Source organism: Equus przewalskii, chromosome X, assembly GCF_037783145.1.
Source record: "Equus przewalskii isolate Varuska chromosome X, EquPr2, whole genome shotgun sequence".
Taxonomy (NCBI): domain Eukaryota; kingdom Metazoa; phylum Chordata; class Mammalia; order Perissodactyla; family Equidae; genus Equus; species Equus przewalskii.
Window position 1 is genome coordinate 111,953,410 of NC_091863.1, and position 21,922 is coordinate 111,975,331.

General features: G+C 40.8%; 2 protein-coding genes across 12 annotated transcripts in view; one reads left to right on the forward strand and one right to left on the reverse strand.

Moving 5' to 3' along the window:
- The window catches only part of F9 (coagulation factor IX), a 29,877-nt gene extending 17,575 nt beyond the window's left edge, over window positions 1–12,302 (forward strand). The window contains exons 6-8 of the mRNA XM_070606365.1: window positions 739–929; window positions 9,332–9,446; window positions 10,236–12,302. Of these exons, the coding sequence (XP_070462466.1) occupies window positions 739–929; window positions 9,332–9,446; window positions 10,236–10,783 (854 nt within the window). The 3' untranslated portion in view covers window positions 10,784–12,302. The remainder of the gene's footprint in view (window positions 1–738; window positions 930–9,331; window positions 9,447–10,235) is intronic.
- Window positions 12,303–19,504: 7,202 nt separating this feature from the next.
- Window positions 19,505–21,922, reverse strand: part of MCF2 (MCF.2 cell line derived transforming sequence) — a 117,280-nt gene continuing 114,862 nt past the window's right edge. For all 11 annotated transcript variants that reach the window (XR_011536058.1, XR_011536057.1, XR_011536059.1 and 8 more), the window contains one exon: window positions 19,505–21,247. Coding sequence is in view for 6 of the 11 variants with exons in the window: in XM_070605234.1 (XP_070461335.1) it covers window positions 21,201–21,247 (47 nt within the window). In the remaining 5 variants the exon portion in view is untranslated. The remainder of the gene's footprint in view (window positions 21,248–21,922) is intronic.

Below are 21,922 nucleotides of genomic sequence, written 5' to 3' on the forward strand. Positions count from 1 at the left end.
TCTGTTATGAGGAATGTGGCTAGAAGGAAAGTGAGAAATGAAAATGAAATGTGAGGTGACTTTGCTTGACTACAAATTTCCATTCTGGTTGTCCCCAGTGTATCAGCAGACAATTTCTTTTCTTTAGGAAATAAACCAACCCAAGGTAAAAGGTGGCCAATCCCCAGGTGGATGTGGCTGTGATAATCATATTAGTAATTTACTTGGCTAATACCTGACAGCTAGGTAATTAAATCACAATGATCTCTCCCCAACAGATACCTAAAATCCACTTTGGAATCTAGAAGGCATTCTAGTTTACAAAAGAAATCCTGTTCGCAACAAGCAGCGGAAGTCCCATTTACCTAATTCTAAAGTCAAATTTACATGGCATCAATCATCAAACTTCCATCCAGAGACAGTACTTGGGAGTAAGACATTTTAGTAAAGAAAGCAAACAGAAAGCCATTAGACTTTATAAAAATCTTACAAAATTTGATTCTGGAACACCTATTTCCGTAAAGATGACGGATTCCTGAGCCAAATGTTCTTTTCATGAAGGGTTTGAAAACGTTCCATGAAAATAATGCAATTAACCTTTTAGTTTGAGACCATATTCATTGATTAGATGTTTTAAAATATTGATGGGTCTGCTTCTCAGAAGTGACAAGGATGGGCCTCATTCTTGATTTTTGTAATACATGTTCTGCTTGCCAATGAGAAATATCAGAATACTAAATATTTTTTCCATTTTTCTAGTGCCATTTCCATGTGGAAAAGTTTCTGTCTCACATGCTTCTATGAAGGTCACCCGTGCTGAGACTATTTTTTCCAATATGAACTATGAAAATTCTACTGAAGCTGAAACAATTTGGGACAACATCACTGAATTTGACTTGAATCGAGTTGTTGGTGGAGAAAACGCCAAACCAGGTCAATTCCCTTGGCAGGTACTCTATATTGATGGGGTGTCAAAAACTAGAGCTCAGTGGGCAAGGGACAGGCCAGGTGGGAGGGTGAGGCAAGGACACCAGACAGACCTATCAGAGTGAGGTGAATGTGTAGGCAAGTTTCAGCACTAAATAATATGAGGAAGCCCCCATAGGTGGAGAGCTGGTGAAAGAGAAGTCCAGGGACAGCTACCATACAAGGCTTGGCATCAAGGAAATAGCATAGCAGGATTCCAGACAAGCAGTCGAGAGTTCTGGAAGTGAGGTCACAGGTACTGGGATTCAGGGTACTACTTCAGCTTCAGCCCCCTGGGAGAACTGGTGAGACAAAGTCTCTAGGTCCAGAGAAACTGGATTATTTCAAAGGGATTTAAAAAATGACTCACGTAGGAAGGACGAAGGTACGGAGTAGGTTACCGGAACGAAGGTGTTAGATAGGGGCTAGGTACAAGGCTGTGGTTCTCAAAGTGCGGCAGCATCAGAATCACCTGCGAACTCGTTAGGAATGCAAATTTTCATGCTACACCCCAGACCTATGGAATCAGAATCTCTGGGGATGGGGCCCGGCAATCTGTAGGCTAACAAGCCCTTCAGGTGATTCTGATGCACAGGACAATTTGAAACCCACTGGTCAAAAGGAAACAAACTTGTTCTAGAAGCTAGGGTCGAAAACACCAAATAGTGACTCGTGGTACCTAATCCCACATTTCTCCAGGTGTGATCTGCAGACAATCCGCGTGAGAATCACCTGTGCACATTTTTGAGGCACCATCCAAGAGCTAGATTTGTAGCAAAACCTGGGTTGTAGCTGAGGCTACAGCTAAATATGGTCCTTATATAAAGTTGTGCTGTCCAATAAGGTAACTACTAGCCACATGTGGCTTTTTCAATTAAGTACCATTAAATAAAATTAAAATTCATTTCCTCAGTCACACCTGCCACATTTCAAGTGCACAAAAGCCTCATGTGGCTACTGGCTACTGTATTGGACAACACAGATAGTATAGAACATTTCCATCACTGCAGAAAGTTCTATTGGATAGCACTTATAATAGTTTAGTCTAACATAAAACTCCCTAGTGGCTACAATAGCATGATTTTTTGTAGTAATTTCAAGGATGCTTCACTCCAAAATATCTTGTTTACTGAGGTTTAACTTTTGCCATCAGAGACCAATAGCCTTAAAGACGTTTCAATCACCTAACAGGTAACAATTTAAAGCAGCATCAGGTAAGTGTCCCCAGGTTTAACACCACTGGACTTTTCTGTGACTGGCTATGTATCTATCCAGGATTCTTCAGATTGCCTGCCATTTTCCAATATAGTGGATGTAACATTGAACATATACCCAGGAGGTAGGGACGGTACTGAAGGGTAGCAGACCATCACAACCAAGACTTTATATTTTCCCTTGCTTTTAACAATATTTGTTGGACTTGATCTTATAGCCAATAAAACACACTGTATGTTCCTTTACACCCCCTGTCTCCTACTTAAGTATCCCACCACACTGCTTCCTTCACCCATCATAACCCCTTCCTTACCTCACCCACATCTTTACTCTCCTTCACGACTCTTCATAGGATTGACCTTCTCCATCAATCTTTCCTTAACCAATCCCTCTTGGGTCCAGCCACTCTAATTATGCTTTCATTCTATTTAGCATTCACGTATCTAGTTCTATCTAATTTTACTATTTGTGTTCTTGTGCATTTTCATTCATTATGTATCCAACTTCTGTGAATAAGGTGGTTAGAACAAAAGAGCCTACTTCATAATTACTATTTCCTGGGGCTTGTGGGAGATAAAGCAGTGCCTAGAGTGGACAATCCAAGAAGCCAGGTGTGTTTTATTAGCTAAGAAGATGACTTCCCTTTAAAAAACCCCAGGATTAAAACAAAATCCCAGGATGTATCCACTGTGGGCTTAGCATTGTCCCCTTGTGATCCCAGAAATGAAACGGCAAATACACTTAAATGAGAGCTAAAAAACAAAAACAAAAAGGGGGTTCATGAAGTCTCAGTTTAGCAACTTAGTCGTATAATCTCTGTTCCCCACCAACCCGCTTTAAGCCAGATGCTTGCCAACGTTTGAACAATGCAAGTCTTTCCTAATAGAAATTTTAGTAACTCTAGCAAGCTATTTTTTTTTCTTTTAAGCAGAAGAAACTATTAGATGATGGTTGCAGTGGTACTGTGAGGAAGAAGATATAAATGATACACCTAATTTCAAATCTTTTCATGTCCTCCTCACTGCACACTTCTAGTTAGTGTACACGTTGTCTCCTATCAAGCCTAGCTAAGATCATTCGGAATGTTCACGATCACTCACCCACATATGTGCACACATGCACGTGCACACGTTCAATCCCTATTTCATCCATACGAAGTAAGATTACTGACTGTGGAGGTACAAAGATCTAAGTTTTAGTCTTTCCCAAAGGTGAAGAGCTGAACTACTTGCTAGGATACTTGAGAAAGACCCTGTCACACTTCTGCATTGTTCCCTTCCTCACCAGAGAACTGTCTCTCCACACTCACCTCCACCCAGTTTCTCACCAAACCTTACTGGTTTTCAAAACCATGAGATAAGTTGAGCGCACAGAAGTCACTTAGTCAAAGATGAATCCGGAAATGAAACAAAGCAGAATCCCTCCTCATTTGTGGATGAGCCAGCTCCGCCACATCACGGGTAATCTGCAGGGTAGAAATAGTTGATTTGATTGCAGACAAGATTGCTACCTGCTGTAGCCAAGGCATCAAGAGAAAGCAAGCAACAGCTGAGCTTTCAATGGCCAACAGAGTTTATTTGTGGCTCCGAAATATGAAATACTGTTTAGCAATGCCACCTAGAAGAGAGTGATTCAAGATGCTGATGCCTCATAAAAGAGAGTGGGGGATCAAGCCACCACTTGGGTGAAGAAATCCCACAAAGAACATAGGGAGTTCACTTTCAACTGGAGTAATGAACAGTTTGATCGAACTGGAACTGTTTAATAGTCTGTTAAAGAAAAGGTTTAGGTGAGCTGTTTGCAAGAACTAATGGGCCACAGGGAAAAGGGGACGACGACGTTTTCTTGTGGACTTCCGGGTGAAAGCTGCAGGCAGGCAGATTCTGACCCCTGTTAAGAAAGCCCTTTGCACCCACAGGGTCGGTTACGTGGGCTGGGCAGCTTGGGGAGGAAATGGTTGAACAAATGTTTGTCGAATTGTTGACTTGAAAAGTTGTTCTGCCGCTGAGGACAGCACCGTCCTGATAACCCCATCCGCGGAGAGCGTCGAGCTCATTGGTTCACCGGGTGGGAGACGAGAGCAGGCTAGGGGACCGCTGCGACTCTGTCCAGCTTTGAGACCCTAAGGGGAGAGGTTCACCTTCCACGTAGCTCGTCCGCAGCCGCGTTTATTTCTGACCTTATTCTAGGCCTTTCTCCTCAGCTTCTGGGCTGGAGGCCAGGGCGCCGCAGCCGCGCTGAGCTTGCACAGGCGCTTTCCAGAACCCCCGGGTCCAGCCAGCGCGGCCTGCCCCATCCCCGCTCAGATCCCCTGAGGTCAAAGGCACAGGCGGGCTGGCCTGACCCCTAACCCCGCATGATCGTGACCGCGAGGCCTGAGAGAGGAACGGAGCGGGGCGTGAAGCCAGTTTCCTTCATTCTCCCTCCAGATGCCTAGCGGTGGGCTCGGAGCCTCTTGAGAACTCAGGGGAAAGGAAGCAGGGACACTCCAGGAGGGGAGAGAGGAAGCTAGAGGGTTAAGTGCACTATATAGGAACTGAAAGGAAATTTCCTAGAGTGGAAATAAAATTTCCTTAGCGGAGTGGGAAACTAAAACAAGACTCGAATTTCCTACATCTACATAGGGAAGCAATGAAAACTTTCGAACATTAGAGAAAAAAGGGAAATCGCAACGCCTATGCTACGAGACCACCTGCCTCAACAGTTTAAAAGTGAGAGAGATTTGAGGAAGCAACACTGTGTTTTGGCTTTCTAAAGCTTTAATTTGGTGGTGGTCCCACGCCCTCGCTCCTGCCAGCCGACAATGCTGAGCATGCGCAAACTTGCCCCAAGAGCTCTGCCCCCGCTACTCTGCTTTGGGTTAGGATCTGTCTGGCCGTGTGTATGAAGTACCAGGTCTTTCTATTTTCTGTTTTCTCATGGGCCTCAGTTCTCAATTGCCAATATGTAGCCATTTTAACCGGAAAAATGTATCCAGAGAAGCAGTCTGTCTATTCCTTATTCTATTCTTGGCCTAAACACTCTAAAATGCCTTAGCATTTTCCTCAGTCTCGGCTTCCTCAGCTCTGGCCTGAAGCTGTCCTTAAAGGTACCTGAGCTTTTGACCTGTATAGTTACCTACATAGACCCAATCCTTTCCATTCGGTTAGGACACACCCCCGTGGCAGACAGCATGTAGTTACCATATGTATGAACCAGAACTTTCTCTTCGTTTTTTGGGGAAGAGGGGGAGGATAGGGAGGAAGATGTTATACGAAGGTCCTAAGACTATAGAAATATCTTCACCCGCAAAAGTGCGCCCTCTGCTTTTCCTGGTTCATATCATAAAGTTCCAATTAGGAGAAATAAAAACTTGACGTATGTAATCTCACCTGGCCCCACAAAACTATTTTGGACAGAACATTTAGACTATTACTCTAGGATGGTTCGATGAAATTTATTTCAATGACTAGTCTAGTTAACCATTAAAAACCAAAAGTGAACATCCACTCTGGGCCCAGAAAAATGAAGTAGGGCCAAAGGCTAAGCGAATCACACCTGTGGGCATAACAAGCTATACGTCATGTTTTTTACATGGTTTTGCTTTTTACATGAGAGAGAATGAGTATGCAAACATAGAAAAAATGTTATTGTACAGCCAGGGGTGGCTAGGTAGGGAGAACAAGGGTTTACTGAAATCACAGGGAAAGGCCAGGTTGGAGTTAAAAGGTTAGGAAGAGAACAGGGCAACAGCTATTACTCTGGACTGTCATTGTCAATGAAAATCATCGGAACAGATATACGAATGTGTATTTTATAGAGCACAAAATACACAGGTGTGTATCTGTGTGTGTGTCTGAAAGAGAGAAAACAGGCTACTGTTAGGATATGACAGACATGAAAATGTTTGAAAGATCAGAACTTGAATGCCTTGCTTAAAACATATGTTTTCCCATTTTTCCCATCATTCTCCAAAATGATGTCTTATAAGAACTTGTCCTTGGCCAAGCAGACAGCTCATCCGCAAATAGCTAATATTTAGATAGCTGTGATCCTGAGGTAGCCGAGCAAACATTCCAAAACCAAGTCGTTGGTAATATCTTTAAATGCAAATATATTTTTGGGCTTTTCCTTGGCAAAGATGTTTGCTAAGATTTCAAATACCAATCAGGAATCGGCAAAAAATGCTTTTCCGTCTTAAAAGAACACAACGGTATTTCTCAGCCGTGCACCAGAAAGGTCTAGAAGCTCCAGGCAGCAAGTTTTTGGCAGGAGTCAGACAAGCTACATCATAGTCTCTGTGCCCAGCGGCTGTGGGTATCATTCAGTCTGGCCTAACTAGCCCATTAAGCTGAGCGATGTCCAATTCACCTCTAATACAGAGCAAAAGCACTGTTATATCATCGCATGTGAATTCTTAACTCCAGTTACTTGAATGGATGTATTCAGTTGTAATCATTAGGACCAGTATAGAACAGTATTGCCCAAATTTGCTTGGTTGTGAACATCACTTGGAGTCAGGGCCAGCTTCATGAGCTTGTGACCAGTGCACTTGCACAGGAACCTGCATTCAGAAGGGTCCCACATTTGGCGTTCAATGCTTTGCATTTGTGTCGTAACTCAAGTTTGATGACAATGGAGCATGCATGTGCTGGGGACTTGGAAACTCGAATGACTGCAGTCTCGCCTCTCACCACCTCCCAGGGATGGATTCTTGACCTCCCACTTCCCTGTCCCCTGGTGCCTTGGCCAGCCCTGCCTACCCCTCCCCACACCTGCTCAATGCCCACTGCCACCCCCCAACCATGACACACTGGCATACTCCCCCTCCTCATCCCCAACAGCTACTGGTGTCAACCTCCTCCTGCACAGGTGCAGGGAGGATTGAGGTTGGGTGCCCGCACTCTGTGCCGTTTGGGGAGGGGACATGGCTACATGGCATCGGGACCAGAAATGTGTCATAGTAGGCGGCGAGCCTCTTGCCCACCTCCATTGCAGGTACTGAGCACATCCTGGCATGAAAGTTGCCATCCCCTGGGAAGCATCCCTCTGCCGTCGATTGCTGCAGTGGCCAGTGGGAAGGGACGATTGACTCACCCGTCCCCTTGCAGGGGCGCAGGGCTTCATTATGGTGGCTGATGGGAGAGGGGGCCTGGCAGCTGAAGGGGGTGTTTGTGCTTGCATGTTAAATTGCAGAGTGCAGCCTCTGGGCACCTGTGAGTATCTGCACTCTCCCAGCAAATATCCCCCGTGCCTGAGGGGGCGCAACATTAAATCGTAAATTCAAAACCCCATGATAGGTCGCAAGAGAGACTACAGAAGAAAGGAAAAAATTTTGAATTTTAGTATCTTCAATGGCGTTTTTTTTTTCCTGGCTTTTGAACAAGGGGCCCCACGTTTACATTTGGCACTGAGCCCCGCAAGTTATGTAGCCAGCTTGGCCTGGAGTGAGCGCTTTTAAAACATAAAGGTCACCAGGCCTTGGAAATTCTGAAGCAGGATTTCTCAAACTTAATTATGCGTAAGGATATTCCGGAGATCTTCATTTTCTCCCTTCTCACCCACAAAATATTCTGATTAAGTCTGGGTAGGGCCCTCAATCCGCATTTTACAAACATCCCAGATGATTCTACTACAGTTGGTCCACTCAGCACACTTGGGGAAATACTGGGTGCTGAAGAGCAGAGATTCAGAGGCCAGGCAGACGAGGGTTTGCCTCCTAGCTTCACCACTGACTCTCCTTACGGGAGTTAATGTGCACGTGTAAACCTCATTTTGCTTACCTATAAACGGATACAGTAACATCACTCCACGAAGTGTTGTATTAAACGTACATAAAACACTTAGCGCAATGATTAGTCCATAGTAAGCAATGAATAAATGTTCAAAAAAATTAAGATTGTTAAATCTGGGTGGTGGGTACACACTGTTGTTTGTTACATTATTATGTGAGTTTTCCTATAGTTTTATAACTTTTTGAAATAAAAAGCAACAGCTAGAAGGAGGGGGAAAGCTGGAGTATGGAAAAGGGGGTCAGAGGCTTGCGATGAGCCAGCTCTATAGTTTCCAGGTGGGAGGCTAGTGCTTTAGTGTCTAGGACTTAGTAGGTGTTCAGTAAATTGAATTCAGGACAAAAAGAATCTTCACTAGAACATGCCCCAAGGACCTTCTCAGACTCCCACCTGAAGGGGTTGACCACTCGCTTTCCCTAGTTTACACTCGGGTTTATGCCTGGGGCTATGTGTGCTTTAGTAAAAGGGCATCAGCTCACAACAGCTAGTCAGCGCCCACAAAGGGTTTACCAAATGTTGAGTGTGCCCTCTAGTGTTCACACTTCTCAGCTTTCTTCCTGAAGAGGTGGATCAAGGCCCTTGCAGACATTGGAAGTGAAATTCTCCAAGTTGATCTAGACATTGCGGTGGTAAAAGTATTCATTATCTGCTCTGGTATGTACAGATGAAGGAATGGATTGGCCTCTTGTCTAATAATGCCCAGGCTCAAAGCAGTGCCCAAACACCTTTGTCCACTTTGCCCACAAATCAAGCACAGCTAAGTGGAGCTTTTATGATCAAGGCAGCTTCCAGACCCAGGCCGGGGAAGTCGACCAGGCTGAGGGGCGAATGGAAGGAGTGCCTGAGCCCTGCCGTTCCTCACTGCCTGGACGGACATAAGCATCACACTTAGGGAGGCCATAGGTCTCATTTCTTACGATTCTAGTTTGGAAAGGGCTTGAAAAGTCCTCTTGGAAAAATCAGTTGTTTTTCAAATGACCTGTAGCATGATTTCCTCGTGCAGAGACAGGAGACTCAGTAACTATTGATCTCAAGGAGTTAATTCAGTGGGTTTCTGAACATACCTGCTGGATCCCCGTGAAGTGATTTGTTATATCAGAGAATCTGACTGACTTGGAAAAGGAATCCAAGGGCCCCAAATCACCAAAAGAAGCCACTCCTTCATATTCGCCTCATGTAGAGCTCCCCCTGACTCTCATTGCACGTTGTTTTCAAGCCAGTTACAGAAATGGCTTTTTTGATTGTGCTCCAGAAACACTAATTCATCTTCAAAGCTGAAACACTCCAGTTCTGCCAGCACCTAGAAGCCAAATTTTCGCCCACACCTATAAGCAGCACACGTACTTATTTTGTTCTGGATTAAATATTATGTAGTAGGATTCATAATTTTGTTTCCACAGGTCCTTTTGCACGGTAAAATTGCTGCATTCTGCGGAGGTTCCATCATTAATGAAAAATGGGTCGTAACTGCAGCCCACTGTATTGAACCTGGTGTTAAAATTACCGTTGTTGCAGGTAAATAAACAAAAAAGCATAGTAATCTTCAGCATCAGTAGATCTTCCATATGACTGGTGTAGCATACTTTACTGAGGTCTAATAAGATCATTGTTAAATAAGTTAGGCTAGTGGTGGAGGGCTATATTTTCAAAACCCAGCTTGTTCCATCCTCCAAGTCGCCCAGAGTTCTTTAGTGTACCTTCATTAGCATTCACCTCAATGGAGTACAATTATTTATTGATACGGCCATTCCCCCACCAGACTGAGCCTTCCCAAAGCTGTGTCATATCACTGATCTTTGTATCTCTAGTTCCTGGCACAACCCATAGTGGGCCCTCAGCTAATATTTGAATGAATGACCGAAAGAATGTATTATCTGTGCTCAAAAAAGGGGTCAGAATACTTGAAATTGGGAAAGTCTAGGATAATTCGTGACAAGTAGATTCATTCACACCTGTGAACAGTGTAAGACTTGTAACAGCATGGGTGAACGGAGCAGCTCTATGATGGTCCTGAATGGCTTTTTGGTCTAAAAAGTATGCATTGGCCCTCATTACATTTTATCAAAACCATAACAATATAAGATGGAGATCTTTGACACTTGGCTGCCAGGTAATTCAGTGATGCCGAGTCGATACTTAGAAAATCTGTCTCTTTATGTGAAAGACTATTTGTGACTACAGAGAAATTTATTTTCAATGGGTGAACAGAAGCTGCCAGTTAAGTAAGTGATGCTAGGTGGACACTTGGAAAATGTGTTTCTTTACGGGAAAGACCGTAACTGAAAAGAAATTTATTTTCAATAGGTGAACATAACACTGAGGAGATCGATCATACAGAGCAAAAGCGAAATGTGATTCGTGCTATTCCTCACCATAGCTACAATGCAACTCTTAACAAATACAACCATGACATTGCCCTTCTGGAACTGGATAAACCATTAACGCTAAACAGCTATGTAACACCTATTTGCGTTGCTGACAAGGACTACACGAACATCTTCCTGAAATTTGGATCTGGCTATGTGAGTGGCTGGGGGAGAGTCTTCAGCAGAGGAAGATCAGCTTCAATTCTTCAGCACCTTAAAGTTCCACTTGTTGACCGAGCCACATGCCTTCGGTCCACAAAGTTCACCATCCATAATAACATGTTCTGTGCTGGCTTCCATGAGGGAGGTAAAGATTCATGCCAAGGAGATAGTGGGGGACCCCATGTTACTGAAGTGGAAGGCACCAGTTTCTTAACTGGAATTATTAGCTGGGGTGAAGAGTGTGCAGTGAAAGGCAAATATGGAATATATACCAAGGTATCCAGGTATGTCAACTGGATTAAAGAAAAAACAAAGCTCACTTAAAGAAAAATGTATATCCAAGGTTGACATATTTGGGATTGAAGATGGAAAAGGTCCTTTACTATCTAATCACTTTCTCATCTCTTTCAATTTGAACATACACATTCTATGAATATTCCTTTTTCTCTTTACGGGGAGAAGTCTATCTAGAATTCATATTTTACTAGAATAAGCAGGTTAGAAAATGTAATCACTAGAGAAATATACTGCGATAGGAAATTGTGACCTTCCTACAGGTCCAGCCCTTGACAAAACTGTGAACTTAAGTTCTTCCTTCTGCCTATCAGGCATTTTTTTCTGCACCGGGGCAACTTCCTGATTTTCCCTCCTTAGCGGCATTCCATGTTCCAGACCCTTCTTACATCTCCCACCAAAACATCAAAATTTATTAGATCTGTATCCAGGATATTTGACGTAGTCCATCACAAGGCCAGCACCACACTCATAAAGGAAGAACACAGGAGCAGCTGACAGGTTTAAAACTCATCAGAAACACGACTTCTTTCTCCGTATGCTTATTCCTGCATCCTTTATCTTCTCCAGCTCCTAATTCCCCAATCAGTTTTTCTCTTTTTCTCTCCTTCTCTCCCCTTTTCCCTACACAGGCATTTCAGTTTGGTCTTGGACTTGCTTTTCAGAACATAGGGATGAAGTAAGGTGCCTGAAGAACTTGGGGGAAGAGTTCCTCTCAGAGACTCAAGTGATTCAAACACATAATGGAAGGAATGACCTTCCTTCTATTCAGAATAATTCCGTAAGAGCTTGCAATTGTGTTGTTATGGAGGTCTGACTAGAGATGAGTCCGTGAAGGCAAACCGACATGTCATGTCATTGTGACTAAGAAAGCTGTTATCAACCCAGGTGTATCGTCCCCCATCTGAAATAATGAAAACAGAAAGAGAAGAGTCAGTTTGCAATCTAGAACTAGTAGAGTCTTCAAGGAAGAATTCATCACTGTGTCTCCAGTATTGTCCAGGGCTAAGAAAGAGGTTGCCTGGATCAGAGAACATGAGCATCATATCTCCTTAACTGGTGTATCCCCACACTCCCCACAGAGGAGAAGGGTGCACCAGATCCAGAGATAGAGGTCATTCCAATGAGCCAAACAACTGCCCCTTTTCTGGTTTCATGCTCACCAGGCAATTTTTTTATTATAATTAGTGCTTCTATATGTATTGAATTTTCTAGAGGGTTGCTGACCAACCAACACATGTACTTTGATCTATTAGAATATTTCCCTTTATGAATTAATAAACTGGTGTTCTGGTTCAGCCCTTCAGACTTTTTGTGAATTTGGTTGATGTGAAGAATTCACCCTGTATTTGATTACATGTGAAACTACTGACAAAGTCACGTTGTGGACCATTGTGATCCGACCACGCTGCTGCTATCCCTGCCCTCACCTCACCCCCAACCAGGCCTCATTCTTGCTGACTTCTTTCAAGTTACTCTAGTTAATACCTTTTTACTTTAGTCTTTCAAACCTAAGTTTCAATAAATGTATTTTTAAATTTCTCAAAAAGTGTTTCCTGTTGAATCATTCACAGAGAGGGACCTCAAACACTACATTCAGCAGAACAGTAAGAAGAATGTGTCCAAGTGCAAGGCAACACAGAAGAAATGTGATGCTCCGCTCACACCCAGCTTTCATATGAGGCAGCGTGTGCTGTGTCCTGGAGGGGACAGTGGTCTGGATCCACCTGGGACAGAATTGAGTCGAAATAGCTGTGAATATGGCCTTGGATAAGTCACTCCACATCTTGGCTTTGATTTCTCCATTTATATAATGAGAGAGTTTAACAGGATGCTGACCTTGATGGTCTGTGAGTTCATGTTCTTTCATTCCTTTATCTAACAAATATTCAAGGAGTGATGTGTGCCAAGCACCCACGATGTTCACTAAATTTGAATCCACATTTATATATCTTGCGAGTTAACTAAAATAACGTATGTAAAGTGCTTTGTCAGTGCCTACTACATTACTGCACAATAGATGCTCAACAAATGTTAGCTGAATCTGAATCCATGTTTATTGCAGAGTAGGAATTAGTCTTGTATGGAGTATTATGAAAAAAGGCCATATTAAATAAAAATGAGGAGTGGCATTGAGGTTTCACGAACAAACAAAAGAAATCAATTCTGCTGTTGTTGCCTAACAAAGGGAAAGAGAGAGGAAATACTATAATTGTCCGCTGTAGATTTAAGGAGGACACCAATTCATGCATGGAAATATGTTACTTCAAATTTGAATGACTTAAGGTCTGTAGCCCCAGCGCTCTGCAGTTGGTAAAAGGGAGCCACTCTGGCCTTGTTACCATGGAGACCACCCCTTACAAAGGCAGCAGTGGGGGAGTGGCCTTACACCTGCTATGATTGGTCTTCCCTGTGGCAGAGGGAGGAGCTCCTGGGCCCATAAATCTCTGAGTCACCGTTATCCTATTGGCGATCAGCTTGAAAATGACTGAATTCATTATGAGCCACCTGTGGCATGTTGCTACCACTAAACATGTGGGGCCTTTAAGCCCACCTCAGAGCCAGCAGCTTCAGAGCCAGGCCCTGGCTAGATTCTACCTAGGGCATTTGCAGTGGCCGTATAAGAATCATTAGTGCTTTCAAAATCACTGTAGCTACTTAACCTAAATGGGCTGAAACATGCTGCTGCAATATTGGCAGTGACAGATTAAACTAGAACTCTTGCAGAGTGAAGAAAAGTGTGTTAACGTAGTGCAGTCATTTTAACTTGCTGTTTAAGTATGAATCTTTTGAGTTCTTTGGAATATTAATTGCTTTATGGTGACAGGAACAAAGTACTGTCCAATTTTTTCTGCCAGGGGAAAAAGAAAGGGTTATCTTCCCTACTCTCCTCAACCATGATAGACCAGTTCACAAAATTGCTTAATTATAATTTCCAAACAACGTCTGAATGCTTACAGTTCAATCTAAGAACGTCAGAGCTGCAAGAGACTTTAGACACCATCCAAACCACTCTGCCCATTTAACAGATGAGAAAATTGAGGCCAAGACCAACGTAACACAATGGTAGAGCCAGGACTAGACCTTGGGTCTCCCACTCCATCCTATGAAAGTATAGTGCTTTCGACTGGAGCACTGTCTGTATTTTTAGGGGGGGCTGGAGCATTCTGCATAGGTGGCAATCCTTTCAGCAAACCTGGGACTGAAAACTGCCTGGAATTCTTACTAGAGATGCTCTAACCGACAAACGGGTGACAAAATCAAGAAGACCAATGGGTAGCCTGGAAGGCAGAGTGGCAGTCAAATAAACTGGAGCTGCAGTCCCTGACTCATGGCAGAAACTCAGTAAATACATGTGGAATGAAGCGAGGGGGCGGGGCTGGTGTCTGGCTTTTAGCCCAGCTGTGAGCACTAGGCCTTCCAGATGTGACATTTGACTTCTAGAGCGAGTTCGACAGTGTCATCTGGCTCACAGTCATTCCAGCAACATTTCAAGTCGATTCATTGCAGCTGTGCTGGCTAAGACACATGCAGCACACCGAGACAGCAGGCTACTCCAGAAGCTGTTGTTTGAGGGTTGAAGGAAGGCTTCAAAGGCCCACTGACGCTGGGATTCTAACAATGCGGTGCAGCCGTGGGTGACTGGGAAACAGACTGCAGCTGCTGACAGGCCTGTCTGAGCAAAGCACTCAGGAATCAGGGTTCTTTTTGAATCTGAAGCTTATGCCATCTAGAGATCTCATGGTTAAAGCCACAAAAATCAACGTGTTCTGCAAATTATGGAAGCTGCTGGAATCACAGCAGGCAAAAGACCGTGGGACTCCTGCCCTTTTCAACCAATCCAGGTACACAGATCACTCTACTCATTTTCTCCAACGGTACTTTCAAGGCAGACCTTTTTCACCCTGTCCTTGGGGTTATGTCTCGACTTGAGATTTCCAGAGTTAACCTCAATCTCTCGAATGGGTAAAGGTATCAGAAGAGAAGGACAATAGGCAGACCCTTCTTAGAAAAAAAAAAAAAAAATATATATATATATATATATATATATATAAAAAGAGGCACCAGCTTCTGGACCAGGGCCAAGACCTTCTCTCCACACCCTCATAGAACAGTAGTGTTTTGAAATCCTAGCCAGATCCTTTCACTCTGGTAGGAGAGTTACCCTCTTATTTGAGAGAAGGACGGAAATAGGAGCAGGGATATTCTTGATTCCGAAGACTTCCTTTCAAGAGGTTGCTTCATTGCAATGTTGAATATACCATCCTAACCCATAAAAACTTGCTGACATAGTTAATCTCCCAGATGGTGTCACTCAAACTTTTAGAAATGCCATCGTATATAGCTTCTCCAGATCAATAGCTAAGTTGCTTAAGGGCTGACCTCATAAAAATAAAGGGGTCCCATGATTTACACACGACATGCTTTAGTTAAGATCTACATATAAAAATCTCTTTTCCTCTTGGAATATATTACAAAAATAAGCACGCATTTTCATGATATTAAAACTCAGCTCTAAAAGTAAGAAGCCAAATTAAGAATGCAAGTCTCTGAGAAACTCAGTGCATACTTCTTAAATGAACAAACCAATGTATGAATGAAATGGAAGACAAAAGGCTATTACTGACTACATCAGTGCAAAACTCAGTCATCTAACGTAGGAATGAGATATTTATCCTGAACACATAAGGGAATATGCCATAGAAAGGAAGACAGGCAAATACAGAAAGAGAAACCTCTACATTCATTTCCTTCCAAGGATATAAAGAGAAGTTGTCACTAATTTCCAGGAAATGTAAAAGAGATTAGCCTAGATGACTACGGTTATAGCCCTGGCCTTTTCCTCTCCTATTAACATTTATTGCCTTTCCATCTGTGTTCGCCAGAAGCTGTACTTACTTTTCTTGTCTGTGCTTTGTATCCTCATTTAGGTAGATATTTTGTTGTTGTACAATGTTTTTATAGTCAGTTCTTAACTTTCATAGTTTTATATCTGAATCAAACTGTTGTTCTGGGCCACGGGAGTTTAATTTCTCCCAATATGGCTCCAATATTTTTCATACTCTCTTCCATATGCTCTGTTTCCAGTCCTAGATGATCATGCTTCGGATCAGAACCTCTGCTTCCTTAGTTTAGAAAATGTAAATTTGGGTAACAGATATGCTAAAAGGATAGCTACCCATTACCTAATGGTAGGTTATAATTCAGAAATCTTAGCACACTCTAATAAGGAATTTTACTGAACACTTACCATGGGCCTGGCACTGGATCTGCTTCATACGACAAAATCAGCAATGTGCTGGACCTGGCTTATGCCAACTCACAAATGCCAATTTTGCACATCTCTTTCCAACTCCCAGTTCAGGGACTTCATGTCACTAGCTTAAAATCTGCCATGGCAAGGATATGTACACCATAGATAGTGACAAATGCTGCAAATACATTTTTGCTCTTTTTTTAAAAAGAGACCCAGTTGTTTAACATTTACCAACATACCAATGGACAAAATGTAATTATTTGACTAAAAATTCATCATTTTTACAGTCTTGCTACTTAATTATTGCTATGAGTGAGTAGGAAATACACTGTAAATTAAAATGTACAAGTTGTTAGAGAAGCAGAGTCTTCATGAGCCAGAAATACTGAAAAATCCAACAACTTTAAGAACAACTATAAAGTTGTTCTCAGATGGCAACAGGTAGTTATCCTACGTTTTAAAATAAAATACAACATTTCTTAAGTGCAAATATTTCTCCTACATAACACATTCACACGTTGTTAAGTCAATGAAGGTTTATTATGTGGTAGTTTTCTGCTGGTATATTAGTTCATGGTAATTTGTATGATCTTTACAAAGACTATGGAAAAGACTACTTAACTGTTATTTTCGGCCAGCATGTAAGATCAAAAAATATATAAAATTCCCACAGGGATGTACAGAAGGTAAGTTTGATGCAGGGTTTCAGTATATTTCAATCATGGGAGACAAAGTATTGTATTCCTCTTTTCTAGTACTGAATTAAAGTGAGAATTTTTTCCAGTATAGTGTTTCAGACAAATAAAAACGTATAGAAAATAGTATCATGAACTCCCAAGTACCAACATTCATCTGTTCCTTCTCCCCACTCCTCCCCTTCTCTTTCTCCCCATCTGCAAAGATAGCTACCATCCTTAATTTGGTGTTGATCATTATCCAGCATATCCATATACTTTTACTCTGAATTATCCATTGAAAGTACACATTTTGTTTTGCATATTTTAAACCTTTGTGCAAATGCTATCGTATTGTATCTATCCTGCAATTTGTTTCTTGTGAGATTGATTGATGTTAATAAGCGTAGCTCAAGATCGTTCATTTTAACTTCTGTATAGTATTTTATCGTATGATATTCCATAATCCAGTTATCTATTCTCCTGTCCATGGTCATTCACGTTGTCTCCAAAGTTTTTATTCTTTCAAGCAATGCTGCTATAAACGTTCTGGCCCATATATCTCCTTGATCACATGTGTGAGTGTTTCTTTGGGGTAGATACTTAGGAGGGGAATTGTTAATCCATACAGTATTCACTTCAACTTTACTTGGTATTAGCAAATTGCTCGCAAAAGGGGTGTACCTACTTATCCTCCCAGTAGCAGTAGGGAAGAGTTCTTCTTGCTTCACGTCCTCCCCAACACTTGGCATTTTTAGAAATATAGGCAGATTTTAAGCTACTAATACTCATGTGTAAAATAGCTGTTTTGCATTAAATTCAGGTGTTTTGAAACTAGCTGTAAATGTATAGGCATAGCCCTGTGTCCTCCCTGGGGGTCAGTAAAGAGATCATCTTAGTTTCTAATATTAGATTCCAAAATGTCCACTACGATTTTCCCCTTTTAAGTCATTTTGATTATGGTTGAAAAGTTACAGTTGACTTAGTTACTACCATTTTACTTGTTCTCATTTGATTTCTCATAGCTTGCCTCGTAAAAGCATATTCACTATCAAACTAAGATAAACACGATTGAGATAATCCTCAGCACATAAAGTTCTTTTCGTGCTTCAAATCTTTCTGGATTCCTCTTGTGCTCCATTATGGTATTTTAATTTGTTCTCCAGTCTGGTTGTATTTGTTTAGTTATTTTGATAGTAATTGACTTAATGAGTCTATCTCAGAACTACTTAGATGAAATGTATCTTTGACATGGTTTACATTCTATTTTGGTTTGGGTTTAAGGAAAGTTTCATTTAGCTTAAGTAACATATCTTTACAAAGTACAATTTCATTGGTTGTTGTCAATATATATTATTAGTCCTATTTGGTGGACATATGGTGAAACATGTCTCCTCAGAATTTGATGTGCTAATTCCTGCATGTGAAAATGAGGTAATCAACAAACATTAGGTAGGCTCTCAACAAGTGCAACGAAAACTTAAGACTTACTATGTCATGAGCTTTAATATAGAAAATGCATTTCAAAATAAAAAGGAATTATTTTAAAAGAAAAAAGCCCATCTTCACATCTATTGATTTCCTTTTGAACAACATAAAGGGTTTCAGTTTTGTCTTTAACACTGGTTTGTTCCTAAGCATTTGCTGTCCTTGGGCAGGCCCCATATGACCAACTGCAAACTGACCATTCCAAATCAATGCAGAGAAGTGTACTGAAATGTAATAAAAATGACTTGTTTTGACAATTAATTGCTTGAGACTTGATTCATGAAGTGCTCGAGAGTCTACTGTCCCTGTGGGAAGCAGGTCCTTGTGTTCTAGTATCTACCAATAATAAGCATTTTTCTCAGACAAAGTCTGTTGAATGAAACTGGATTGATTTCGGACTAAACCCAAAACAAAATCACTGACCTAATTTCTCTCCAAGTGGAGCATTTCTTATGCTCTCTTACACTTTCAAAAATATACTCTGAAATTTTCTCTCTTCTTAACAGAATATTGTAGCCCAGATATCACGGCGGCTTTTATAACAACTATGTATTTTATATTCTAAGATTCATATACAATTTTGAAAATGTCAAGAATAACATTTACTCCTCAGCCAATATAGGAATAAAACTTGAACATGCATTTTAATTTTCAAGGAGTTCTTTGGAGATGAATTAATTTATTGATTAACTAGTTCACCAATGGTGCTTCCTCAAAAGAATTCAAAATACATTTAAAGACAAAAGAAATAGTTTATCCTGTGATGGGATGGTCATTAAAACATCTGAAACAATCTGTTTTTAAAAAATGGAAGATTCAATCAAATCAATTTGGTAGGGTTTTGTCCCCCGTCTATATTAAGGCACAAGTTCTAGATCCCTAATAGGCTGTGGAAGAGACCACTAAGTCTGGAAAACCCAATTAAGAGCCCTTTGCAAAAGCAAATGATGGTTCAGAAAACAACTGCAAGTATCTAGATGCTTTCCAGGTTTCCTTTGACTCCATTATATGGAAGCAGATTTTTCCAGTGTGTAACTATCCCCCCAGAAACAGGGCTATCTAACCCCTGAAACCTCATTTATTGCTATCCTACAGACTTGGGTGAAGAAACTTTTGAGCAAAATATTTTACCCTACTTCGAGTCCGATCTCTCTGTCTATCTCTGTCTCTCCGCATCTCTGTCTCTTTCAGAGAAACATGAAGCAAGGCTGAAGGTAAACATTTAACTCTAAATACTTATGGTGCCTTTAGGGTATCACTAATAAATGAGAGGAAAGGAGTTTTCAATGTATTACTGATACTATACTAAACTGAAAAAAATATACGAATGGATTTAAGGTTGGATATTTTTAATGTGGAATTAACACAAGTACATTTACATTGTAAGTACATTTACAATGTAATTAAATTTTGAAGACTTAAAGGGAAATTGCTGCTATGTTTTATAGTAACACACATTTATAGCCCAATAAAATTAATACAGTGCAGTTACATATACAAATACATATACAAATATAGCATTCATTGTACAGTGATTAAAACATTAAAAGACTATAACTGTATGTTTGAATCTATAGAGCTCAGTACTGTCTTAAATGATTAAAATCCCTAGTTTAATACCATGAAATTAAAACGTTTTGTGCAGAGGGACATAATTATTCAAAAATTTTCTCTCCTAATTCTGTCTCCTAACCCCAGGATCAGCACACAAAAGAGATGTATTTTAACTTTGTTTTGTTGCTGTTGGTATTGTTGCAGAAACATTAACTAAGTATCAAATATATGGACATTTTCATGAGTGAATTATAAATCAACCATCATAAATTCCAGCAAATGGACATTAGAAGACTGATAATTTTCAGGTATCTTTGAATAAAACACAATTCATTTGTCATACAAATTGTTACATCAAATGATACCACTGGCATAAACTATCATCTTGATATGATACACAAACCTATTTAAAAGAAAATATTTATGAATTATATAGTTATTGTGTTTATTGTTTACTGTAAAACTATTCGTCAAAAAACATGCAGCTAATATGCCAACTTGAGAGTAACACTCACAATCTATGATTCAAAAGGCAGCAATTTCAAACCATTGTCTTCAGTGGTCCACAATATAAAATACTCCAAGCATAAATTCAACACTGCATGCAACAACTTGGCCCTGTGCTTTAAAACAAGTGGTCACACTGTTTAGAGATTCTAAAGAAAGACATCTATACATTATCATCAAACAAAAATCCTAGGAAGGAACGCAACGCAACTTAAGAAAACCTTTACTAGAATAGATTTTTCTAGAAAATTCAAAAGCAAGTAAAGACACTGGAAAGTAAACCTTTGTTACAGGAACACCTCTTGTGCAAATATGAACATTTAACTTAAAGCTGTGGCACGTGTATCTCAATTTCAATGCATAAAATGTAAACTTCAACACATCCTAACTACAGAATTTTAGCTTTGGATCTTTTTAGAACCATAAGACAACTGTGAAAACCCTAAATACCAGTCAAAGTGCAAAAGAGGTCCTTCAGAACATATCCCTTTGGTACGTTATAGTCACACAGATAACAGAATTAAATAATAAAATAAATTGTCAATTAACAAAGGGATTTAAAATCTCTGATTATCTCTCTTCTCTCTTTGGATTTTTGTTTTGTTTTGTTACTGAAAAGTTATCAAGAAAATTACAGGTAAAGCTTTTTACCTGTGAATGTTCAAAATAATTGATTTCGAGTTTTTAGATGGAATCTGAACGCATGCCATGAAAAACCCTATTTGGAAACAAAATAACACGGCACTTTTCACCTGGGGGGATGGAAGGTGTGAAGATGGCTTCTTGCAAGAATGAGACAAACTGGGAATGATGAAGTCCACCTCAGTCCTGAGGAAATTCTGTGAATGTCATGGGCAGCAGAGGCTCGTCCTGACTCTTGGCTGTTTATCTGTAACATTTTTAAGAAATACAATCTAGTTCACACCTCCAAAGGTAATCTTATTTTTAAAAGTCTATTCATTCTCCTTTAATTGAAGTGGAACTTAGTTTCCTTGTGTTTACTCAGAGCGGCATCTACAAAATAATGAAGAATGATGTTAATACTCAGGTGACTTTTAGTAACTCTTTTTTTTTTTTTCTTACAATGCATGTGTTTTGGTGAGGAAGATTGGCCCTGACCTAACATCCGTTGCCAATCTTCCTCTGTTTTCTTTTTCTCCCCAAAACTCCAGTACATAGTTGTACATATATCTTAGCTGTAAGTCCTTCTAGTTCTTCTGTGGGATGCCTCCTCAGCATGGCTTGATGAGCCGTGTATAGGTCTGCGCCCAGGATCCAACCCACCGAACCTGGGGCCACTGAAGCAGAGTGCGCAAACTTAACTACTACGCCACCAGCTGGCCCCTTCAGGTGACTTTTAAGGCCAAAAATGCAGTCTGTGCTATGACTTCTAACACTAAATGTGAGGATTCAAAGCGTCCATCATAAATTCAAAAGTGATGTCTTTCGGTTGTTTATTTTAATATGAAAGTTGTTATTCCATTACATTATTTATTAAAGGCATCTATTTTATGAACGGCATAACTTCACTTGAAGCAAAATAAAATACAGTCACGCATCGCTTAACGACGGTGATGCATGCTGAGAAATGCATGGTTAGGCAGCTTTGTCGATGTGCGAACATCATAGAGTGTACTTACACAAACCTAGATGGTATAACCTACTACACACCTAGGCCGTATGGTACTA